This window comes from Hakea prostrata, chromosome 11 (assembly GCF_041222555.1).
Source record: "Hakea prostrata isolate BN-2017 chromosome 11, UWA_Hpros_2, whole genome shotgun sequence".
NCBI lineage: Eukaryota > Viridiplantae > Streptophyta > Magnoliopsida > Proteales > Proteaceae > Hakea > Hakea prostrata.
In genome coordinates, this window is record NC_142610.1 from 5,497,150 (window position 1) to 5,520,588 (window position 23,439).

The following is a 23,439-nucleotide window of genomic DNA, read 5'->3' on the forward strand; positions in this document are numbered from 1 at the left end:
CAATACATTGAAATCATAAATAAAACCAACTATTTCAAAGACATTGTCACTTTGAATGATTTGCCACAAGTATGAAAGAAAATACTAGAAAGAATGAATCATTAGTTTTGCATTCCTAGAGAAACTAAGATTAGGGCAAGTAAAGCATTATTTTAATTTAAATTTCAGTTCTAATACGTTATCTGCATTGTTTATTTCTTTTAAAATTTGCATCGTTCAAGACTCAACTTTCGGAAATTTTGGTCCAACCATAACAAATACAATCTCGAAGAAAAAAATTTAAGAAATGACCAAATTTTGAAATTTTTTGTAGAAATATCATAAATTTTGGAAATGGAAATTTAGTGTCTCCCACTTGAAGGAATGTATTAAATCATCTTCTGGTACGATATCTTCTCCTACTCAATCCACCAGACGTACATACTTCCAGAAACATCAGATGATTCATATCATACTAGTCACTAGATCAGTGGCAGTTTCTGTTTCAAGAATCACAACGAAATTTTTTTATTTCTCACATAAATTGTGCATATTTTCACTTAAATGCATACTTACATGTTTACTGGTTTCTTCCAATCTCTTATAATTGTTCAATCAACCGCGGTACAACTTTTCAAAATCTCATATTAAAAGGCCTGTGTCCAATATAATTACATGGAAAAAATTGAGTATTGAATTCATTTGTATTGTTATCTTAAGAATCATGTAGAATTGCATTGATATTGATTAGTTATATAAATGCATAACTCATTCATACAAAATGTTTGAACAATTCCCTCCAACCATGTCAAAAAATCATCCCCATCCACGTGAGTCTCATCCAAATATCTTAATCTTGTGGTGGAGAAAAGTTCAATCATTGTGATTGAAGAGAAATTTAGTCCTACACAATCCTATGGCTGATAATGATTTCTAGTATAAATTCTAACATAATAAGATTTACACAAATAGAGAAAGATTATTAAAGAGATAAAGAGTATGGATCATCTACAAAACATGGGAAGAAGATTTTCCAACTCATATGTATTTAAATTTCCAACATTCTGTACCAAAAAATTTCCTTAAACCCCCAATATATATATATATGAGGTTCATCGGGCTAGTTTGTGCTAGCCACGATTACATCCTCATGGTAGTTTTTTATATTAATGCAGAAATTAAATGTTTACTTATATATATGCCGCCGAGTGGGAGCAAACCCACGACCTTTCCGTGGGAGTGCGGGTCTTTTACCGCTAGACTATCCCCTCCTTGGCAAAACCCCTCAATATTACAATTGAGCATGGACCCACCTAGTTAATACTTAATAGTGATCCCTAGGTGGGACCCACATGAGAAGAAGTCTGATTCCGGACATGCTAAGCTAGCCCTAGTTGAATCACCAGAAGACACAACTTAGGCATTAGTAGATTTGAGTTGGGATCCACAAATGAACGAGTCAAGCTTCTTAACTCGAAACCCGTTTCCAAGTAACCCGTCCGTCACGTTCCTTGGCTACATGAAAAACTGCTTCCTCTTTGAGCTTCTCATTCTCCAACTTGATCTTCTCAACCTCAAAACAAACCTCCAAAGCCATCATTTCCTTCTTATTATTCCTCTTCTTCTTCTCCTCTTCCCTTCTCACCAGCAGCTCATAATACTCTTTGTTTCTCTTCTCGAGCCCATATATTTGCTTCTGAAGGTCTTCAGACCCTGTGATCTTCTCTCAGCTTCAAAATACACCTCGCTAACTCACTCGCTTTTCTCTTCATGAACACAGCTTCTGAAGCTAACCCTTGGTTCTCCTCGGTCAAGGTTGTGACTCGGTAACCCAGCCTTGCGTTCTCGTTGAGTAGAATCAGTCTCTCCGATTCAAGAACCTCAAGTAAGCTTTTATGTAACTCAATCTTCCGTGATGACTCGGTGTTGTAAATGTAAGGGTAATCTGGTCCTTTTACCTTTAGTTATTTGGTTTGAGCCAGTTCTTTGAACCGGCTTGGTTCACATGTATTGTATAAGGCTTATGGTGGTTCGGTTCATTTCATTTAGTGTGCAAAATCAATTTGGGGGTTTTGAGTTGTGTCTGAGCTCTGGAGATGGCGATCTTCGTTTCCTCTTTGGTCTTCAGCATTTGACCTCTGGTCTTGAATGGTTTCTAAGGCACTGTGACTTACATATGTTCAGCGAAGGGAGAAGAAGACTCGTTGGCACTTTGAGGATAATCCAATGCATATTCTGATTATCCCTTGTGTACAGATTTCTTCTCTTATCTTGTAAGTTTATTCCAATCCTATAGTGAGATCAGACTCATACCTGAGTCCTAGAGGTAGGTCCATTTGGACCGAACTCCGTCATCAAATCTTGTGCCTCCTTTGCTTAGGGCCTGTTTGGTTACATGAATCCAGAGATTTCAAATCTCTGGGATTCATAAATCGAGAATTATACCCGTTTGGTTGTAAAAATCGCTAGATTCATGAAATCTAGAGATTCACCTTTTTACACTAAAAAGGTGAATCTGTAGATTTATGGGTAAGGGGTGAAATCCAGAGATTTCAAAAAAGCTATATATTTGTACATTCACAAAAATCACGTCCATCAAATAGTTTTTTAGGATGAATCCACATATTTCATTCCACAACCAAACATCTAATTTTATAAATTATAACTCCATAGATTTGAAATCTCTAAATATTTGAAATCTCCAGACTCATGTAACCAAATAGGATAATTTATTGGTAAATCTCTATAACCGATCACGTTAGGGATTACACTAACGTTCCGAATTACCGAGTTCATGTACGAATATGTCACAATCAACCATCTTCGCCACAAATTATGCTACAAGTGCATCGTGATCTGACGTTGCGGCAGTGTAGATGGGATTGCATGTTGCTGGTGGGATTTGAAAAGAAAGAGAGCTCTCGGCGTCAAGTCGAAGTGGGTATAGGTATAGCTAGTAGATGAATCTTCTTCACTGTCTGAATGGACGGTTGAGATTTGAGATTGATCAGAATGATGTCGCCGACTTTTTGAAATGGTATGGCAGTAACGGTCCAGATTGAAACCTTTTTATGAATTTATCAAATACTAACTTATTCTAATATTGTTATCGAATTACTTTTAGAACGGATTTGTCAAACGCTCATTTTCAAGCAAATAACAGTCTTTTAGTACAAAAACATTAAAAAATGGTGTTGCATAAGAATTGATCTCTTAAATCGAGAATGTTATCAAATGCATATTAAGAAGTATTGATCTTACCAATTGAGCAATTGGCACAAACTGAGCCCTTTTTTTTTCTCTTAACCTAGGTCATGACTTTGACTTCTCATAGCAAAGATTGGCTTGATGTCAATGGTGAAGTTTGTCTGGGTTCAATGTTCTTGGCCTCTTGCAGAACACGATTCAAACACCGGTTCAAGCATTGGCTTTACATTTAAGTAGCCAACTAAACATAACCAATTTACTCATGTGTGTACTCGAATACTTATTATTAAGGGAATGTAGTGGCTGAACGGCTGTGTAAATTACTTAGCTAAACGCTCATAGAAATCCTACCATTAAATTTGAGAAATCCTACCATTAAATTTGATAAAATTAAATCTAGATTTATTTCAATAAATTCAATCATTATATTTATTTCACTGACTCTTCAGCCATGGTGGTTGTCTTTTATATAAACACAAAGATTGTTTGGCAAAATCAGTTTGTAATATGGTTGCGGCATCCATTCTTTTACACCTTTTCGTCTCAGATATGGTCGTACGTTGAGGATCCGGCTTGCTGATCAGTACCTGGCGTTTTAAAGAAAAACCAAGCAAAGGCATCTTTCGCTGTTGCTCCTTCTGCGTGGCAGCAGCAATGGCGTTGCAGCCATTACCCACTCACAAGGATCCATTCTTCCAATCTCAATATGCGAACTTTACTCGTTCTCAAGTCCTCTACAGACTGAAACCCCTGTTTCTACCGAACAAAAACCTTAGATTCTCGCAGAACATTTTCACTATTTCCGCCTTCCAGAATCTCTCCCCGTTTAAGCATCCTAAACACTTCCCCAGTGTTCCTTCTTCGCGTACTGAAACTTTAAAGCTTCATCCAGCTTTGCTTCAGCTTGCTGCCTCTGCTATAATATTCGTGGGGTTTGCTGCCAGGGCCTGTACGAGCAACCCTGGCCGGATTCCCACCATAGTCGATCCTCTTTCCAAGACAGTGCACGAGGAGAGGATTGGAGGGGAAACCGACGATGGGGACCACTCGATTGTGTCGAATTCAGGTTTGAGCTCGCTGATCTTGTTGTATGAGGAACTAATTTGTTGATTCTTTTCGGTTTTCAGTATTTGTTCAATGAATCTTATTGATATGATCATGATGAAAAATGATTCTTTTTTCCTTGGGGTTGAATTGGTGGATTTTGATTTTTAAGTTATGAGTGAGAGAAAGTTGCCAAGAATGAACTAACCACTTCTTTAATTCAACCAAAAACACCCCCTAAAAAGCCCTCCTAAAAAAAATTAAAAAATAAAGGGGGAAAAATCACTTCTTTGATGCCGCTTACGCTGTTATGTTGAGGTACAATGAATTCTTGGGTTAGGGTTACATTGCTTAAGTTTCTGCTTTTATTTTCCCCAAAATTGAGTTTTTTAATTTTCATTTGTTGTATCAAATGTTTGACTAATTAACATGGGTAAGGTTCTGATTAAGCTCTGCATGGAATTGGCTACATTCTTTCACCAGTTACAACAGATAACCATGGTGTGGGGAAGCCGGATGTTCTGGGAAACATACAAGACCAGGATTTGAAAGATGCATTAGAAAGTTGGAAGTCTAAGACATATGCGCTGACTGTCCCTCTGAAAGTGGTTGCTCTCCGTGGTTCTGTCCCTCCTTCTTGGGTCAAGGTTGGTTCTTAATGTCTACCTGGAATCATTGTTTCATGTTTTTCTGTTTCCTTTTTCGTCGGCATGACATCTGGCCAAACAACAAAAATGGTCTGCACCCTGAAATATTTGAGCTGGAGAAAAAGACTGAAACAATAGGATAAAGCATCGTCTTAGCTAACTCATCTCATTGAGTCCAATAGCGTGGCTTATTCAACTTGGTGAATTTTCATCATCTTCATCTGAAGAAAAGTGATATTTATAATGAAAGCCAGAACCTTAGTGATTCTTGCTGTGTAAGTCAGAAAGTTTATTATAATCAAATTTTATTTTTCTGAAACTAGATAGTGTGTTTGTAGTATGAACACTTGGAATGGTATAACAGTATTGTGGAACTAACTGTAGTAGTTGTATGGACTTCTTTTTTTGATTTATCTGCATTGTTGCTTTTGGTATTTGGAGCATTTTGTATCTTATTTTCATGCCTTGCAGGAATTTATGGGAGCTCAAGGAAAAAGATTAAGGTTAAACGTGGAGTTCCGTGGTAATCTTGTGGATATATTCTCTGATCTTTCTGCGGCTTCGACCAAAGGAAACCTGGAGCCAAAATCTGCCATGGCAGCTGATATGATTAGTGTTGGTGACTCTTGGCTGAGTTTTGCTATTAAAAATTGTTTAATCGAACCAATAAAAAACATTGAAGGTGAAGATTGTTTCAAGTATTTAAGTGACAAGTGGAAGGTGAAGATCCGAATTCTCCCTAGTTCACTTGAAACTTCTATTTTATCATATATTTTATTTTGTACGTGTATTACTGTTGTTATGCACTCTCGAATGTGAAAACTTACAAACTATAGATATCATATGCTCTTCACTTATTGTATGTTTAGCATGGTAAGCTAGTACCTTTTGTGTAGTGTAGATATCATCTTCAATGACTACGAGTCCATGAAATTGCTGGCTGGTTCAGTTGGCTAGGGCTTGTGTTGGTTGTAGCTGTAGTTCAGTGACATTCCTGCTTCACCCTTTATGTGGCATGCATCCTTCTTGTGTGGTTTGTGATTCTTTACCTCCTCCCTTGCACAATTTGTGCTTCCCTCCTAATGTAATATTGGTTTATGTGAACATATAATAGTTGAGATAGAGAAACCCGCATACTTGCAAATGGGTTGCAGCGTATCTTTATATTATTGTTTTGAAGCTGTTACAACTTACAATATGATTTTACAATAATCTTGGATTTGTTGATTTATATGGAACGAGTTATGTTCAATTCAAAATTAATTTTGTGTGCACAAAGTGTTGTCTAAATCAGTCGGAGTGGTATAAATTTTTAGACCGTAAAACAAAATGAACTTTTTACTGCTCTTTTAGTTTTTACAATTGCTTTACTGTATTAAGTTTTAGGCTGCGTTTGTTTGCTGGAATAAAGGTGGGGTGGGAAAATTTTTGAAAAGAGTGCAGATTTCTTACTTTTCCCTTAAATCCCAAAATGGCAGATTGTTTGGTTGCTTGGGGTGGGAAAGTGAGAGACAAGTTTCCTTGATATCAAGGAAACTTGTTTGCTGATGTGGCAGCTCAATTTTTCCACCCCAAGCCATTTTAAAACCCCACATATTTGGTGGGACTTTGTGGGAAAGTTGGGAAAAGTAAAAAGTGGGACCCACTACTATCATTTTTCCACAAAACCCTTTCCTTTTCTTCTCCCTCACCCCACTACACATGGGACCCACGTGTTTTTTTTTCCCACCCCACCTTTGCAAACAAACGCAACCTTATGGATTTTTAGAGTGAAGAAAAACATCAGTGTTTAAAAGTTGAAAATCGCACCTGTCAATAAAAACCAATTTTTGTCCTTGAAGTAGGGGTAGACATTTGTCCTTCTAGATTTTTTTTGGGTAACTATATATATTGGATTTAAAGTTGCCAAGGAGTCGCCTATTATGCATTTAGGTATTGCCTTATTAGCGTTGTCAACTAGGTGATGCCTTGAATTTTTTTTCCCACCTCGGACTCCTTGCTGCCTAGATGCCATGACAACTATGATTGGATTCAAATAGGGGATATTTGATGATTTATGGTTCCTTTATAAATGTGAGTTTTGCAGTATTTGTAGGCTTTTTGTTCTTATCGTTTGCTAAAACTGTATCAGGTTTATTTACGCAGGAACAATAAGGGAGAGTTATGTTCTGGAGGTGAAATATGGGCAGTTCCATATCGGTGGGGAAGCATGGTGATAGCATACAAAAAAAACAAATTTCAAAAGCATAATCTGACACCAATAGAGGTAAATCATCTGTAAAGCTTGAAACCTGTCTTCCTAATTGCATTATTTGAAGGGAAGGATTGTGGTTTTTTTGAAAAGGATGTGAAGAAACATAGAAATCATAGTGGATGAGTCCAATCAAACCTCTAGCTACTTATTGCTTATCCCATGCCTTTCAAGGAAATATTTGCAATGTTGTGAGATTTAATTTCCAGAATCCTCTTCCATCTGTTGAAAAAAATACAAGCACATTAACTGTGAGTTAATGAATGAATCCATATTCCAAATTTTGGTCAAAACCACTGAAATTTTGGTTTTTTGCCCAGTCAAGACAAAACCAAGGGGGGGTAATTTTTTCCCCTAGTTTCGACCGAGTTCTGTGGAACCCTGTTTAAAAGTCCCAAATCTTGGTTGAGTTCTGCGAAACTTCACAGAAATTGCAAGTGCCGCTTATCGAAATTTCGGGGATTTCTCCCTTATTTTCCATTTTTGCCTCTTCCAACCTCTTTTTTCACTCAAAAATCATCAGTCCTTTGTCTTCCTTCACCTTGTTTGTTGCTTGCTCCATGATTATAGTCCTTATGGTGTATATGGTGGAGTCACTGGATATGGGGGGTCTTTTGCTGATGCTGGTAGTATGTTTGCATATGGGTATGGAGATGGATTGGGATCAAGTGCATCATTTGTGATCTCCATCTTTGGATATCCATCACACCTAGTTGGGCCAGTTCAGCTATCATCCTCTTATACTCCATTCCGTGATGATACATTACCTAGGTTGGGATATCTAGTTTATGTTGATGTTGACTCCTATAGATTCACAAGTATCGGACTCTTGGAATAAATTTTCAAAGGCCATGACATGGGAGTCTTTTGTCTAGTATTCAGAGCAGTGTATCAGAACTTACTAATACTACGTGTCTCATGAGATGGATCCACCGAGGAACTCAACTTGGAATTGTGCGAAGATGTCAACAAAAGTTTCTTTTTGGTTTTTTTCTTTGTGGCTATTATATTTGATCAAATAATTTGTTCAATTTTACAAGCCTTTGTATTTGTCAGAACCTCTCAGGTATACTATCACTTGAAGACAATTCTTTCTTATTTTATTTTATTTTTTATAGCAGAATGCTGTGCCATTGTGTACTTTATGCTTTAAAAGGGTGTATGCAAAACCCTGGATAAAAAATACATGAAAACAGGGCCTAAACCAAGGATTGAGTTATACAGGTTGAAACCAAGGATTGGTTTCCATCCTTGAAGGAATCACAGCTGGAAGAAAACCTGTTGCTTACACCCATAAAATTCTCAACAAGCTAAATTACAGTCATCAAATTCCTGGCAATGTCAGCACTTGTTAGTATGTTACAGCCTTCTTTTTTCAGAACAACTCCTGTGACAAATTCAAGAATTGTCTTAAAGCATCCTTCTAGTTTCTTTTTCCACAATCGTCAATTAACAGCTTGTGGCATTAAATTCCACAAAACACAAACTCATGAGGATTTTTTGGCTGCTGAATAATTTAAACCTTGTTCCTTGCTGGCCAGGTAACATCATAAATCATTATCTTGTTCTTCCTTTTCTTGATTGGTTGGTTGATTTTTAATTGGCCTCTTGTTGCTGGGTCAATTACCATTACATTCAATATTGTGTTTTATTTGTAGCCATCGATGGCCATAGCGTTGATGTGATTGAAATACCTCCTACCTTGTCTTCGGGTGTATCATTCCATTTCATTAGGTTGGATCAGATTTAATTTTTTTTCTTCTTTTAGTAAGAGATTTAAATTTATTTCACAACCTTATTCTTGCTTATATTGTTTTTTCCATTATTTTTTCCATTATTTTTTCAGCACTTTCACAACCCTTGCTATTGTTACAATATCTTATCATCTCTGCATTTTATTTTTGGAACATGGGCTGTAGGGTTTATAGGTTGTGAAATCTTTTGCAGTATCCAGCATTGGCTGGGTTCTGAACCCTGATATATTTATTGACTGGAACTAAAGCCCCAAAATGCTTCAAGAGCTTAACGTGCTGGAATACTGGAAATGTTGTTTGGCATGTCATTCTTGTCTTAGCCATGAATTAATTGGTTCCCATTCTGAAGCTTTTTGGTACAAAATTTAGTAATTCACTATTGCAGGACTGGAGAGATTTGTGGAGGCCAGAGCTTGCTGGGAAAATTTCAATGGTAGATTCTCCAAGAGAGGTTGTTGGTGCAGTTTTGAAATACATGGGTGCCTCATACAACACGATGGACATAGAATCCCAAGTTACCGGTGGAAGGCAAACTGTTATGCAGAACTTGGAATTGCTTCAAAAACAGGTATTTTGACGAATATGATTTTTCTCTTCTCGTTTATTACCTTTTCTGATTGTCTAGGAATTATCATGTAGAGTAAACTATTAGACAATATTGATTTATGTTTTAAGGCAAGGGAAATAATATATTGTTAAAAAATGTTATGTAATGGAAAAAAATAGTAAAACAAATAGAAGCAGAGCTGCTGCAGAACAAGGAATTAGATCCATATATATTAGGATTCAATGTGATTTCTGTGTCATTTGTCCAACCATTGGCTTAGCATTTGCTCAGTCCAGATAAAAAGAAATGAGTGCTTTCACCATTCTTCATATATGGAGAACAATTGTTCTGCTATTTTAATGATGATAGCAAACTGCTTCTGTTCAATTGGCTTTTTATAGGTTCGGATTTTTGATAGCGCGTACTATCTAAAGGCTTTTGGAGTAGGAGATGTTTGGGTTGCTGTTGGGTGGAGCAGTGATGTCCTTCCTGCTGCCAAGAGGATGTCAAATGTTGCGGTTGTTGTTCCCAAGTCTGGAGCTAGTTTGTGGGCTGATCTATGGGTAAGTTCCTCCTATTGTTTTCTTCTGACATAACTTGTGGCTTGGATGATTAAAGAGTCTTGTGCTGCTGTAGAATGTCTTTATATTGGATTAGATGCTCCCAATAAAGCACTATATGTTCCTTATGTCATCTTTCCCATCCATGGTTCAAAATTTATACTGAGAGAGTCAAAATTTCAGGCACCATAAATTTGGTTTCGACATGAATCAAAATGAAGTTGTGTGCAAAACATTGGTCCACATTTGGGTGAAATTTTGACTCATTCTGGCAAAACTTCTGTTATTTCAACTATTTTGGCAGAATTTTAACATGGACTCATGGTTGAAGATCTTGATCTCGAGACTTGTCTCACCATCTAGAGAAAAATAGGTGGTTTGATATATCGGCGAGATCTTGTTGATTTGGTGGAATTTTTAACCCAACTCAAGGGGTATTAGGGAGTCATTTAGGGCTGAAACTTGCTGTTCAGCATATCTCAGCTCTCCTGAATACGTTGTTGACCTCAAATTTATGGGAAAAAAAATAATGTAAATGTGAGTTCTGCTTTGGACCCCAAACGGGGAACTTTTATGTGGAAGAAAAACCTTAAAATGGCCTATTATGCATGTCATATGCTGATACATTAAATCTATCCAAGATCGCATAGATCGTTAAAAACACTTTAGTATAATAACAATATAAGATGATGATGAACATACCTTCTTTAGGATCCCTTGGAGACGAAGCGCAGCGGAATCTTTTCTTTAGTCTCCCACTAAGAACGAGCTTGAAGTTGATTCTATGATCAACTTGATGCTATATCTTCTCCTCTAGACTCCTCCCTATTCACTTGCTTGATGGAACAACCTCTCTGAACTAATGCAGAGAATAATGTGATTAATTAGGGTTTAGAGGAGGGACCTAGCATCCTTTATATAGGCAAATTATTAGATCTTCCATCAAGATCTAATTGTCCCTATTAGCCCACACTAGCCAGTCCATAAAAGAGTTTTAGTAACCATATATTTCCCATATCAGACCTATAAAGGAAACCAAATCAGAGTGTAACGCAATCGATGAAGCTCACCTTATGTGGAATATTATTAATATTCTAACATTCTCCCACTTGGGCTATATTGATTGTGACACAATTGAGCCAAATAAAATATCTCTTTGGTTTTAAGAAAATAGTTTTAAAAAAAAAGTATGTTGAAAACGTTTTGACATTATGTGCACAATTTTATAGTGGTCTAAGGATAATATTAAAACTCAATCCCTTCACATAGAGTCTTATGTACCGAATCATGGCAGTAACTGCATCTTTTAAGCGACATAAGACTATCCATGGTCACAAATACTCTTAACTCTACTGAAAATTGATGCAATACGGTAATGTGACAACTGATGACACTTTATAGAAATCCTCATGTGTCATTTTGTTGTCGGTCCAAATCTTTCACTTTATGTGACTAATGCCATGAGAGAATGTATTTTATGGTTCCCACGAACCTATATGTCATCTTTATAACTTGAAGAGTTTTAACTTTATATGTTACATGACATACTCTCAAGGCTAATACATAAATGCCCTAGCCTTTGCATAAGGTTAACACATACCTTAAGACTTACATAATATACAACATAATAATAATATGAACACCAATGTGTCACCAAAGAACTTTATTGAATTAAAAAAAACAGATTATCAGTGCATATAAAAATGTCAAGAAATGAGTACAGATGAAAAAACTTTATTACATAATAGAGTAAAATATGGAAAAGTCCTACTAAGCAACCACATCTAAGGATGCTCTCAAGCCCATAGTCACCACATGTCTAAAGACTTTAGGGCAAAGTTAGTTAAGGGGATCTGCAAACATATCATCTGTACTAATATGCTCTACTTGATGTCACCTCCTTTAACATTTTCTTTAATAGTCAAATATTTAATTTCCATGTGTTTAGACCCTATGATATCCTTATTGTTGTTAATAAACAACACAACAAAACTGTCATCACAATACAATTAGATAGGTCTACCCACAAAGTCAAAAACGATCAACAGTTTAATAAGGTTCCTTAGCCAAACAGTCTGAGTAGCTGCTGCATAAGATGCTATAAACTCTGCCTGCATAGTAGAAGAAGTGATTATATTTGCTTTGAACTTTCCACGATACTGCCCCTCCAGCCATCAGGAAGATGTAACATAATGTGGACTTCCTATCATCCTCACAACCAGTAAAATTAGAATCTGTATACCCTACTAGTTGTAGGTCGAAAACACGCTAATAGATTTACATATAATCTATTGTCCTCTTCAAGTGCTTGAGAACCTTCTTTACAGCAACCCAATGATTGAAACCAGGGTTCATCTAATATCTGCCTAGAAGTCCTGTATGTCTGGCCTAGTACAGACTTGGGCATACATGATGCTACCAAGTGTGCTAGCATAGGGTACATTTTTCATTTGTTCTCTCTCAGCATCATTTCTAGGACATCGCGGTCGGCTCAATTTATCTCCCTTGAGAACTGGAACATTCCCATGTTTACAATCTAGCATATGGAACCTCTTCAAAACACAACCAACATATGCCCTATGAGAGAGACCCAAGGTCCTTCATATCAAAGTTCTCAGACAACATTTTCTTGGTCTAATGCAGTAAGCCAATGTCACTATTAGCAAGCAAAATATCATTACCATAAAGAATGAGGAAGATGAAATTCCTCCCACTGACCTTGTTGTATCTGTATATACATTGATTTACTAGGTTCTCAACAAAGCCAAATGAAGTCACAACATTATCAAACTTTAAGTACTATTGACCATAAATAGGCTTCTTGAGTTTACAAACAGGATGATCAGAACCATCCACTACAAAACCCTCTGGCTGAACCATATAGACCTCATCATCAAGGTTTTCATTCAGAAAAGCAGTCTTCACATTCGTCTGATGCAATTCCATATCAAAATGAGCCTCTAACGCCATAATTACCCTAAAAGAGTCCTTGGAAGAGACAGGTGAGAAAGTCTCATTATAGTCAATTCCTTTTTTCTGAGTAAATCCCTTAGCTACTAGCTTGGCCTTGAACCTCTCTATCTTTCCTTGTGAGTCCTTAGTTTGTTCACCCACTTCAACTAATGGGTGTACAACTTTTGGGCAACTCAACAAGCTCCCAAACGCCATTACGTCTTATTGACTGCATCTCATTCCTCATCGCATCCATCCACAAAATTGACTGGGGGCTAGAGACAACTTCTTGATAGGTGACTGTATCAATTACAGTACCAATATCATTGACGTGCTCACCTAAGTAAACCACGTAGTCTGGCGGTTTAGTGGATCTCCTTTCCCAATTGGATCTCCTTGGTGGAGCTTCAACAGTTGCATCCTGAATTTGAGGATCCTGAATAGGATCATTGGCAACAACTCACTCCTGGACCTCAGTGGTGCAACGTCTAATGTAGTATGCTCTACATCCATTTGATTAGGGAGAGAGAAAGATATAGATGTTCCAATATTACTACTATGATTTTTGAACACAAGCTACCCTTCTCGACTACATCGAATTCCAGAAACTTAGCTATTTGAGAATCCACAATTCTGGTACTTCCATAGGGATTGTAAAAATGATATCCATTGGAATGTTCAGGGTAGGAAACAAAGTAGTAACGATTGGTTCTAGATTCCAATTTTCCCGATGCTGGATATACAATCTCATTTATGTAGGACAAAACCAAACTTTAAGATGGTTCAAGCTAGGTTTGTGACCAGTCCACAGCTCAAAAGGAGTCTAAGGAACAGATTGGAAGGGACACAATTAAGGATATAAAGGACTGTTTTCAAGGCCCCATAAAAAATCAGGTAAATTAGCTCTACTAACCATACTCCTAACCATATCCATAAGGGTGCGATTACGCCTTTCGGCCACACCATTTTGCTCAGGACTACCAGACATAGTAAATTGGCCAACTATACCAGATTCCTCTAACTACTTGGCAAATGGGCTTTTAAGTTGTCCAACATCCCTATGTCTGCCATAATACTCTCCTCCCAGTCAGATCTAACAATTTTTATGATTTTCCCTAACTTTGTTTCAACTTCGGTCTTAAAAATCTTGAACTTTTCAAGAGATTCAGACTTTTCTTTAATCAAGTACAGATAACCATATCTGGAATAGTCATCTATAAATGTGATGAAATAATAGTTTTTACACAATGTGGTTGAGTAAGGATCACTAATGTTAGTATGAATAACCTCTAATAGGTTTTAACTATAGATTGCAAATTTCTTTTTAGTTTTGCTCAACTTACCCCTACAACAGTTTACACAAGTATCAAAGCCACCTTCAAGTGTAGGGATGATGTTTGAATTTATCAATCTTCTTACTCTTTCTTTAGATATAAGGCCAAGCCTTTTATGCCACAATGTGTAAAATTGTTCCCTAGGCAGGGGTCTTTTAGGGGCAACAGTTTCTACATTACAGGAGACATAGATATCCTCATTTGAAGTCAGACATAATCTATATAATCCATATGACATTGTGCAATATCCAACCTTATTTGAATTTAAAAACATAAATATTCTACTGTCTTTTACTTTAAGGGAATAACTACACAAGTCTAAAACTGAAACAAAAATCAAGTTTCTCCAAAATGTGGGTACATAAAAAGTGTCCTTTAACAATAACTTAAAACCAATGTCTAATATTAAAATAATGTCTCCCACTAATTCTACATCTTCTTCTACATGTGTCCCGCAGGCGAGCTTCAATTCCCTTCTACTTAGCTTCCTCTTGTTCATGAACCCCTGTAAAGTGGAAGTAACATGATTAGTTGCACCACTATCTAGCCACCAAGAAGTGGATGGGACTAGAGAAAAATTGGATTCACAAACAAGAGCCAAGGAGTCAATACTTTTATTTTCTCGTTTGGCTAACCAAATTTTATATTTGGTGTAGTCTGCCCTCCTGTGACCTTTCTTCTTACAAAAGAAGCAACTGTCATCATCCTTTTTGAGGGGAGCTCTCTTGGGTCCTAAATTGTTAGTTTTACCAGTTTCTTTACCTTTACCCTAAGCAACCTTATGAGTAAGGTTTTTGAACTTCTTTACCTTATGAGTATTGGGTTTAGATGCAAACAAGGCTACATGGGTTTTGTCTTTCTTTAATTTCTCTTCTTCAGATACAACCCTAGAGATTAAGTCATTTATGGACTAGGCTACATCTTGGGAAATGAAATTTGTCTTTATGATACCAAACTCAGGTGGGAGGGTATTAAGGGCCTGATGGACAATAACACGATCAGGAAGTGAAACACCAAGGGCTTTGAGTTTGGTTTGAAAATCAAAACCATCTTGATGACATAATCCTTAACTCCTCCAGAACCATCATATTTCATGGTAAAAAGTCCCTGTAGAAATGTACCAACTTTAGCATTAGAAGAGACACGGTACCTTTATGCCACTACTTCCAACAACTCCTTAGTAATGCACTCTGTGGGTAAACCACTCTTTAAGTGTTCTTTGATAGACTTCTTCATAGACAATACGCACATACGGGTTACTTTTCACCAGGCAGCATGAAGTAATTTTTCATCTTGTATACTACTATCAGTCAAATCTGCTGGTTTTTCAGTAACTAAAGATATGTGGACATCTACCATTTCCATAGCAAACAGTATATCTTCCTTCCACTTCTTAAAATTCGACCCCATAAGAACCTCAATAGTGACCATATTATTGTTGACTGAAAAAGTGACTGCAAACGAACAATGTATACTTTATTAGCAGAATGTAGATAACGTTATCAATACATTATTAGAGAGTATACATATATCATCATGTAAACACCTTTGGGTAGAATTCATAACATACAGTTGTGATACTCCTTTACACATCAACGGCCATAAGAGTATTCCAACCTTCGAAAATTTATCACCTTTGGGTGTATAAACTTCTTAGATTAATCAATTCCCAACCAAATCACCCTCTTAATGCTAATACATAATTACCACATTTGAGTGTATAAAAACGCATTAACACCAAAAGACATCCCATTACCATACATGATTGATATTCCATAAACCCAACCATGATTGCCACTTTGGCACTCACTCACAATCAAGTTCATGAAATTCTTATATTGGGATCTACTTTATGTTACCCACAAATAATATTCATTGTAATTTTTAAACTGAATGGCAAACGGGCTAGATTGCCTATAATGTTACAATGCATGCTAATACATTGTTTGGATAAGGTTCAGGATTACCAAAAGGCAATCAAAGCATGTATAAAATACATCATACATTTCCATAAAAACTCGTATAAAATATGCTCACAATATAAAATCATGAGATAAAATAAAAGAACCATGTTAAGGGCTTATTTAACGACAAAGTTACAAACTCATAAACATGTTTTGTCATATTTCACATACATAGGGGCAAGACTGGGTCTTGAAAATGGTTCCATTGCGTTCAAAAGGGTCTAAAACATAAAACCTCAAGAGAACGCTTCAAAATTCCACACGGTCTAGCCAAAAATAAAAATAAAATACTAAATATATAGTATTTTGGATTTTTTTTTACCCCAAGATTCAAATCCCATTGCCAATCAACGGTCTGACCACTGACTCGGTTTGGTTTAGTTTGTTTTTAATGGATCAGTTTGAATCTTGTTTTGTGTATTGATCCGATCCGATTTTAACTCAGCGAGTCGACCCGTTGATAAATTGAGTTAACTTGTTTGACTCATAAACCACACAGGGCCTACGGGTTCTGTTCGGTTTGACCGGATAGACATTCTGGTTTGCTTTACTAACATTGGACCGGTTTAATTGATGTAAAAAAAAAAGTCTCAAAATACTATATATTTAGTTTTTTTTTTTTAATTTTTGGCCAAATCGTGTGGAATTTTGAAGTGTTCTCTTGGGGTTTTATGTTTTAGACCCTTCTCAACGCAATGGAACCATTTTCAAGACCTAGTTTTGCCCCTCTGTATGTGAAATATGACAAAACGTGTTTATGGGTTTGTAACTTTGCCATTAGATAAGCCCTTGACATGGTTCTTTTATTTTATCTCATGGTTTTATATTGTGAGCATATTTTATACGAGTTTTTATGCAAATGTATGATGTATTTTATACATACTTTTTGGTAATCCTGAACCTTTTCTACACAATGTATTAACAAGCATTGTAACTTTCTAGGCAATCTAGCCCTTTTGCCATTCAGTTTAAAAATTACAACCAAAATTATTTGTGGGTAACATAAAGTATATCCCAACATGAGAATTTCATGAGCTTGATTGTGAGTGAGTGCCAAAGTGGCAATCATGGTTGGGTTTTATAGAATATCAATCATGTATGGTAATGGGATGTCTCATGGTGTTAATGCGTTACACCCAAAGGTGGTAATTATGTTAGCATTAAAAGGGTGATTTGGTTGGGAATTGACTGATCCAAGAAGTTTATACACCCAAAGGTGGTAAATTTTCGAAGGTTGGAATATTCTTATGGCCGCTAAAGTGTAAGGGAGTATCACAACTTTATGTCATGAATTCTGCCCAAAGGTGTTTAGACAATGATATATGTATACTCTCTAATAATGTATTGATAACGTTATCTACATTCTGCTAATAAAGTATACATTGTTTTTAGTCACTTTTTTTGTTAACAATAATATGGTCACTATTGAGGTTCTTACGGGGTCGAATTTTAAGAAGTGGAAGGAAAATATACTGTTTGCTATGGAAATGGTAGATGTCCACATATCTTTAGTTACTTAAAAACTAGTAGATTTGACTGATAATAGTATACAAGATGAAAAATTACTTCATGCTGCCTGGTGAAAAGTAACCCATATGTGTGTATTGTCTATGAAGAAGTCTATCAAAGAACACTTAAAGAGTGGTTTACCCACAGAGTGCATTACTAAGGAGTTGTTGGAAGTAGTGGCATAAAGGTACTGTGTCTCTTCTAATTCTAAAGTTGGTACATTTCTGCAGGGACTTTTTACCATGAAATATGATGGTTCTAGAGGAGTTAGGGATTATGTCATTAAGATGGTTTTGATTTTCGAACCAAACTCAAAAGTCCTTGGTGTTTCACTTCCTGATCGTGCTATTGTCCATCAGGCCCTTAATACCCTCCCACTTGAGTTTGGTATCATAAAGACAAATTTCATTTCCCAAGATGTAGCCTAGTTCATAAATGACTTAATCTCTAGGGTTGTATCTGAAGAAGAGAAATTAAAGAAAGACAAAATACATGTAGCCTTGTTTGCATCTAAACCCAATACTCATAAGGTAAAGAAGTTAAAAAACCTTACTCATAAGGTTGCTTAGGGTAAAGGTAAAGAAACTGGTAAAACTAACAATTTAAGACCCAAAAGAGCTCCCCTCAAAAAGGATGATGGCAGTTGCTTCTTTTGTAAGAAGAAAGGTCACAGGAGGGCAGACTGCACCAAATATAAAACTTGGTTAGCCAAACGCGAGTATAAACGTATTGACTCCTTGGCTCTTGTTTGTGAATCCAATTTTTCTCTAGTCCCATCCACTTCTTGGTGGCTAGAGAGTGGTGCAACTAATCATGTTACTTCCACTTTACAGGGGTTCATAAACAAAATGAAGCCAAGTAGAAGGGAGTTGAAGCTCGCTGTGGGGACACATGTAGAAGAAGACGTAGAATTAGTGGGAGACATTATTTTAATATTAGACATTGGTTTTAAGTTAATGTTAAAGGACACTTTTTATGTACCCACATTTAGAAGAAACTTGATTTTTGTTTTAGTTTTATACTTGTGCGGTTATTCCTTTAAAGTAAAAGACAGTAGAATATTTATGTTTTTATATTCAAATAACGGTTGGATATTGCACAATGTCATATGGATTATATAGATTATGTCTGACTTCAAATGAGGATATCTATGTCTCCTGTAATGTTGAAATTGTTGCCTCTAAAAGATCCCTGCCTAGGGAACAATTTTACACGTTGTGGCATAAAAGGCTTGGCCTTATATCTAAAGAAAGAGTAGGAAGGTTGATAAATTCAAGCATCATCCTTGCACTTGAAGGTGGCTTTGATACTTGTGTAGACTATTGTAGGGGTAAGTTGACCAAAACCGAAAAGAAATCTGCAATCCGTAGTTTTGACCTATTAAAGGTTATTCATATTGACATTAGTGATCTCTACTCAGCCACATTGTGTAGAAACTATTATTTCATCACATTTATAGATGAGTATTCCTGATATGGTTATCTGTACTTGATTAAAGAAAAGTTTAAATCTCTTGAGAAGTTCAAGATTTTTAAGACCAAACTGGAAAATCATAAAAAGTGTTAGATGTGACTGGGAGGAGACTACTATGGCAGACATGGGGATGTTGGAGAAATCTGGTATAGTTGGCCAGTTTACTATGCCTGGTAGTCCTGAGCAAAATGGTGTGGCCAAAAGGCGTAATCGCACCCTTATGGATATGGTGAGTAGAACTAATTTACCTGATCTTTTATGGGGTGAAGCCTTGAAAACAACCCTTTATATTATTAATTGTGTCCCTTCCAAATCTATTCCTCTGACTCCTTTTGAGTTGTGGACTGGTCGTAAACCTAGCTTGAACCATCTTAAAATTTGGGGTTGTTCTGCAGAAGTGGACTGTATAATCCAACATTGGGAAAATTGGAACCTAGAACCAATTGTTGCTACTTGTTTCCTACCCTGATCATTCCAATAGATATCATTTTTACAATCCCTGTGAAGGTACCAGAATTGTGGATTCTCAAACTGCCAAGTTTCTGGAATTCAATGTAGCTGAAAAGGGTAGCTTGTGTTCACAAAATGTGGAGGATAACAGTAATATTGGAACATATATAGCTTTCTCTCTCCTAATCAGATGGATATAGAGCATACTACATTAGATGTTGCACCCATTGAGGTCCAGGAGCCTATTGTTGCCAATACTGCTATTCAAGATCCACAAATTTAGGATGCAGCTATTGAAGCTCCACCAAGGAGATCCACAAGGGAAAGGAGATGGTCACAGTGCAAACTACAAAGTTTAGATGATAATCCAATCATCGAAGTTACAACTTGAGGGTTGAGAGTTGAGAGTTGAGACCCTACATACTGAGCACATCGTCTCGTCTTGCACATCACTTCATCTTGCTGAATGGGAAAAGAGATATATCTCACGAGATCTCAAGAGTTCTCTGACCATGCATGTACCTAGTATGGAAGCAACACTGGAGGAAAGTCCAAGTAATTTCTTTCAAAGTTTGAGCTTTTGCGCACTCTCTACTTAATACTCTTAATGTAGAGCCAAGTCACATGTGACCCTACCCGAGGTATGATCTCTTATACATATTATTCAGAACACTTGATAACCAATTCATCAAAAAGGCATACCCAGTGCACAAGATTCCCACTACTGTGGAGTCTGGGGTGAGTCATAACTTCTCCACCCTTACCCTCCTCTCACAGAGAGGCTCTTTCTAGGGATACCTAATTCATCCAACAGCAGTTAAACAGTAGGGTATTTCTATCCCTTCCATCTCTCAGTTATACCCAATAGTACCTTGAGAGGAAGTCTAATCACAATAGGGGATAAAACAGGTCAAGTTAAAGGCTGTGGCTGGGCTGTTTTAGCCTAACAATCAGAAAACAGAGTAGCTTTCTGAATAAGCAGTCAGCTTGCCCTTATGGACCCAATACCACAGTCTAGGGTAGGGCAGAAACATTGAGTTGTCCAAGGTTTGAGGTCTTTTAAGATCTTGGTATTTTGAATTGTCAAGTCGAGATGCCGTGCGAAACATAGGAAATTCTTACTCTCGGCCGAGATCTCAGTCGAGTCGACCCTTAAAGTACCCCGTCTTGTCGACTCAAGACGAGATGTCTTGTCTCACACCTTCTCTTTTCCTACTCACGACCCCTACTTGCTGTTCTTCCATTTTTGGCTGGATTTTTCTCGGAAACTGTTCAGATCTTCTCCTACATTGCATCAATACTCCATTTAGGTCATCTACAAGAAGTGATTAAAATGGATCAGGTGATTTTGAAGCCATTCTTCAAGGAGGGTGAGTTCTCTTCCCCAACAAGTGATATTAGGTGTTTGTTTTTGAGTCAAAAGTATGTTGAATATTGTTGCTCTATCTACACTTTTATGGAACCAATATTATTTTTCTGTTATTAATTTATTTTCTGAGTTTTGGAATTAAAAAAACATATTTTGTAAGAAATTCTTTAATATTTGTTTAACTTAATAACTTATAGTAAAACTATACAAGTTTTTGGTATGCTATTTGTATCACATAAAATAGTTTTTTTTTTCTTTTTTATTTGGTAGTACATAAAATAGTTGTAGTAACAAAACATATACTAAAATGCCTTGTTCGCCATGGCACCTCCTTGGTCTCCTTGCTGCCTTGATTACCTTGGATCAATTAATGGAGATTAGATGAAACCCTAGATTGCTCTTGAACAAGATGAAACCCTAGATTCGATCAGCTACCAGCTGATTACCGACAATGAAAAATAGAAGAAAATGACGTAGGTATGCTTTTTTTTTTTGGAATTTTCAGTTCAAGGGTATTAAAGTAATCTTACAATCCAATTGAAGGTAATTTTGGAATCAGAAAAAAATAAAACAAATGGCATTCAGTCATGCATTGATCAATGTGTCCAATGCAAGTCCAACTTTAGCGTGTCCATGCTTTTGAAACAAAAAATGGGTGTCAGCAAGTTTCAGGGTTCTATTTTGAGCTGTTGCTTTAATTTGCTCAAAAAAAGAAAGGGGGGGGGAGGGATAGTGGCTGGTGGAAAGGGGATTTAAAGCATTTGAAGTTAACAGAACTCCTATTTATGTTCGTACTTTGTTGCAACTATAATGAACTAACTTGAAATAATTAGAGCTGAACCTAATAGCTAAGGTGACCAAAATGATGCCAACACATTTTTTGAACCCAAAAGAAGCTGCCATGGTCTCAGCTTGAAGCTTGCAATTCTTTCCAATTGACCTTATTGAACTTCCCAAGACTCCTCCACACTTAGCTGGCTGATTGCACAGCTCACTTGGATGATAAATTTGGACCAAATGCATCCTAAGCTTTACAAAACCCTGCCAGTGTTTGTCGTCAATCCCAAGCCTGGATAAAGTAGGGGGGGTTGGTGCATCAGTTCGGCAGCCAGCACTGGAAAAAATCCAGCCAAACCCTATTTTACATGTATTCTAAGCTTTGCAGCCAAGCTTAAAAATTTAATATTTAAATAGGCAATATCTGAGAAAGCTCTGCTGCCATAACTGTTTTTACATTGTTTAATTTTTTTTGTTCTCTCTTCTTATTCTCCATCTGCCCCCTGTTTGGAGATATGACACGTATATCTGGCTGCTAGTTAAGGAGAATTTTGTCCCCTATAGTTGCTGAGTGAGTTCATTTTACACTACAATTCCAATGTTTCTTTATGTTGATAAGTTAAAGATTTCATTCAAAGAATAAGTAACAGAACATCAGAAGAATTCCAAATTTTCAAATTTTGAACCATTTATCTTTATATAACATAGTTTTTCACTATCTACGTTTGTTTTCCCTGTTGCAAATACCAAAAAACACATAAATGTAGGTTCTGTGCAGGCAATTCCTTCTGCAGCTAGATTTTCGACAGATCGAATTGGTGGGCGGGTTAGGGGTCCTTCCCCCTTGATCTACCAATGGATGGAATTTTGTTTGCAAGTTGCAAGAGCATTACCATTCAAGCAGGAAGTAGTTCCAGGTGCATCTCCCATTGCCCCTGAAGTACCTTCAATTGAGGCATCTCAAGAGTTAACTAGGGGAAGACCAAAGCTTGATACAAACCTCATTGCTGGGGCACCTCCACCGGAGATACTATCTAAGTGTGAGTTTCTGGAGCCATTGACAGAAGATACATTATCAGATTACCAATGGCTGATTGCAAGCATGAAGAAACCTGTTTGTGGCGTGAAAGAAACTCTGCAACACTATACTACTTCAATGGTTAATTCCTTTGGGTGGAAGCCTGCAAAAGCATAACCTAAGCAGGTGGGCTTCTGATGCTAGTCTGGCTTTAGCCTGCCACAAAGTTTGGCGCAAACCCTAATCTTTTAATGGGTTCCACAGGCCATTATTAGAAGCAAAAGGATGAGGCTTTGACGGTGTAACCACATTTCACTTGTATGAATGGAATTTTCAGTTATAAAATTCTATTATCATCAAATATGTTGGTAATTGTTTCTTCCGACTCCCTGTTGCACTTTCTGTAAATGTTCATATTGCTGTAATTCAATAGACTATTAATTTGGAGACAGCTCTCCTCAATATAATCAATGATATATCGGGTAATTTCCATTTCATATCACATCTGAGTTCACCAGTTGAGTGAGAGTTCCTCTGCATTCCCTTTCTTATATATCCTTTGTAGTGGTTTCTTTGGTTTCATGAGCCTCTATTGAGTTAAAAA

At 36.8% G+C, this 23,439-nt stretch overlaps 1 protein-coding gene and 1 pseudogene across 1 annotated transcript; one reads left to right on the forward strand and one right to left on the reverse strand.

The window, feature by feature from the left end:
• Positions 1-1,395: 1,395 nt before the first annotated feature.
• On the reverse strand, positions 1,396-3,806 carry LOC148999740 (kinase-interacting family protein-like; annotated as a pseudogene).
• LOC148999741 (putrescine-binding periplasmic protein-like protein) lies at positions 3,655-23,347 on the forward strand. The gene is made up of 7 exons (XM_089139666.1): positions 3,655-4,252; positions 4,714-4,877; positions 5,349-5,597; positions 7,009-7,143; positions 9,268-9,450; positions 9,831-9,992; positions 22,596-23,347. Exons 1-7 carry the CDS (start codon positions 3,841-3,843, stop codon positions 23,010-23,012), a joined length of 1,722 nt encoding a protein of 573 aa, XP_088995792.1. The 5' UTR covers positions 3,655-3,840; the 3' UTR covers positions 23,013-23,347.
• Positions 23,348-23,439: the final 92 nt, after the last annotated feature.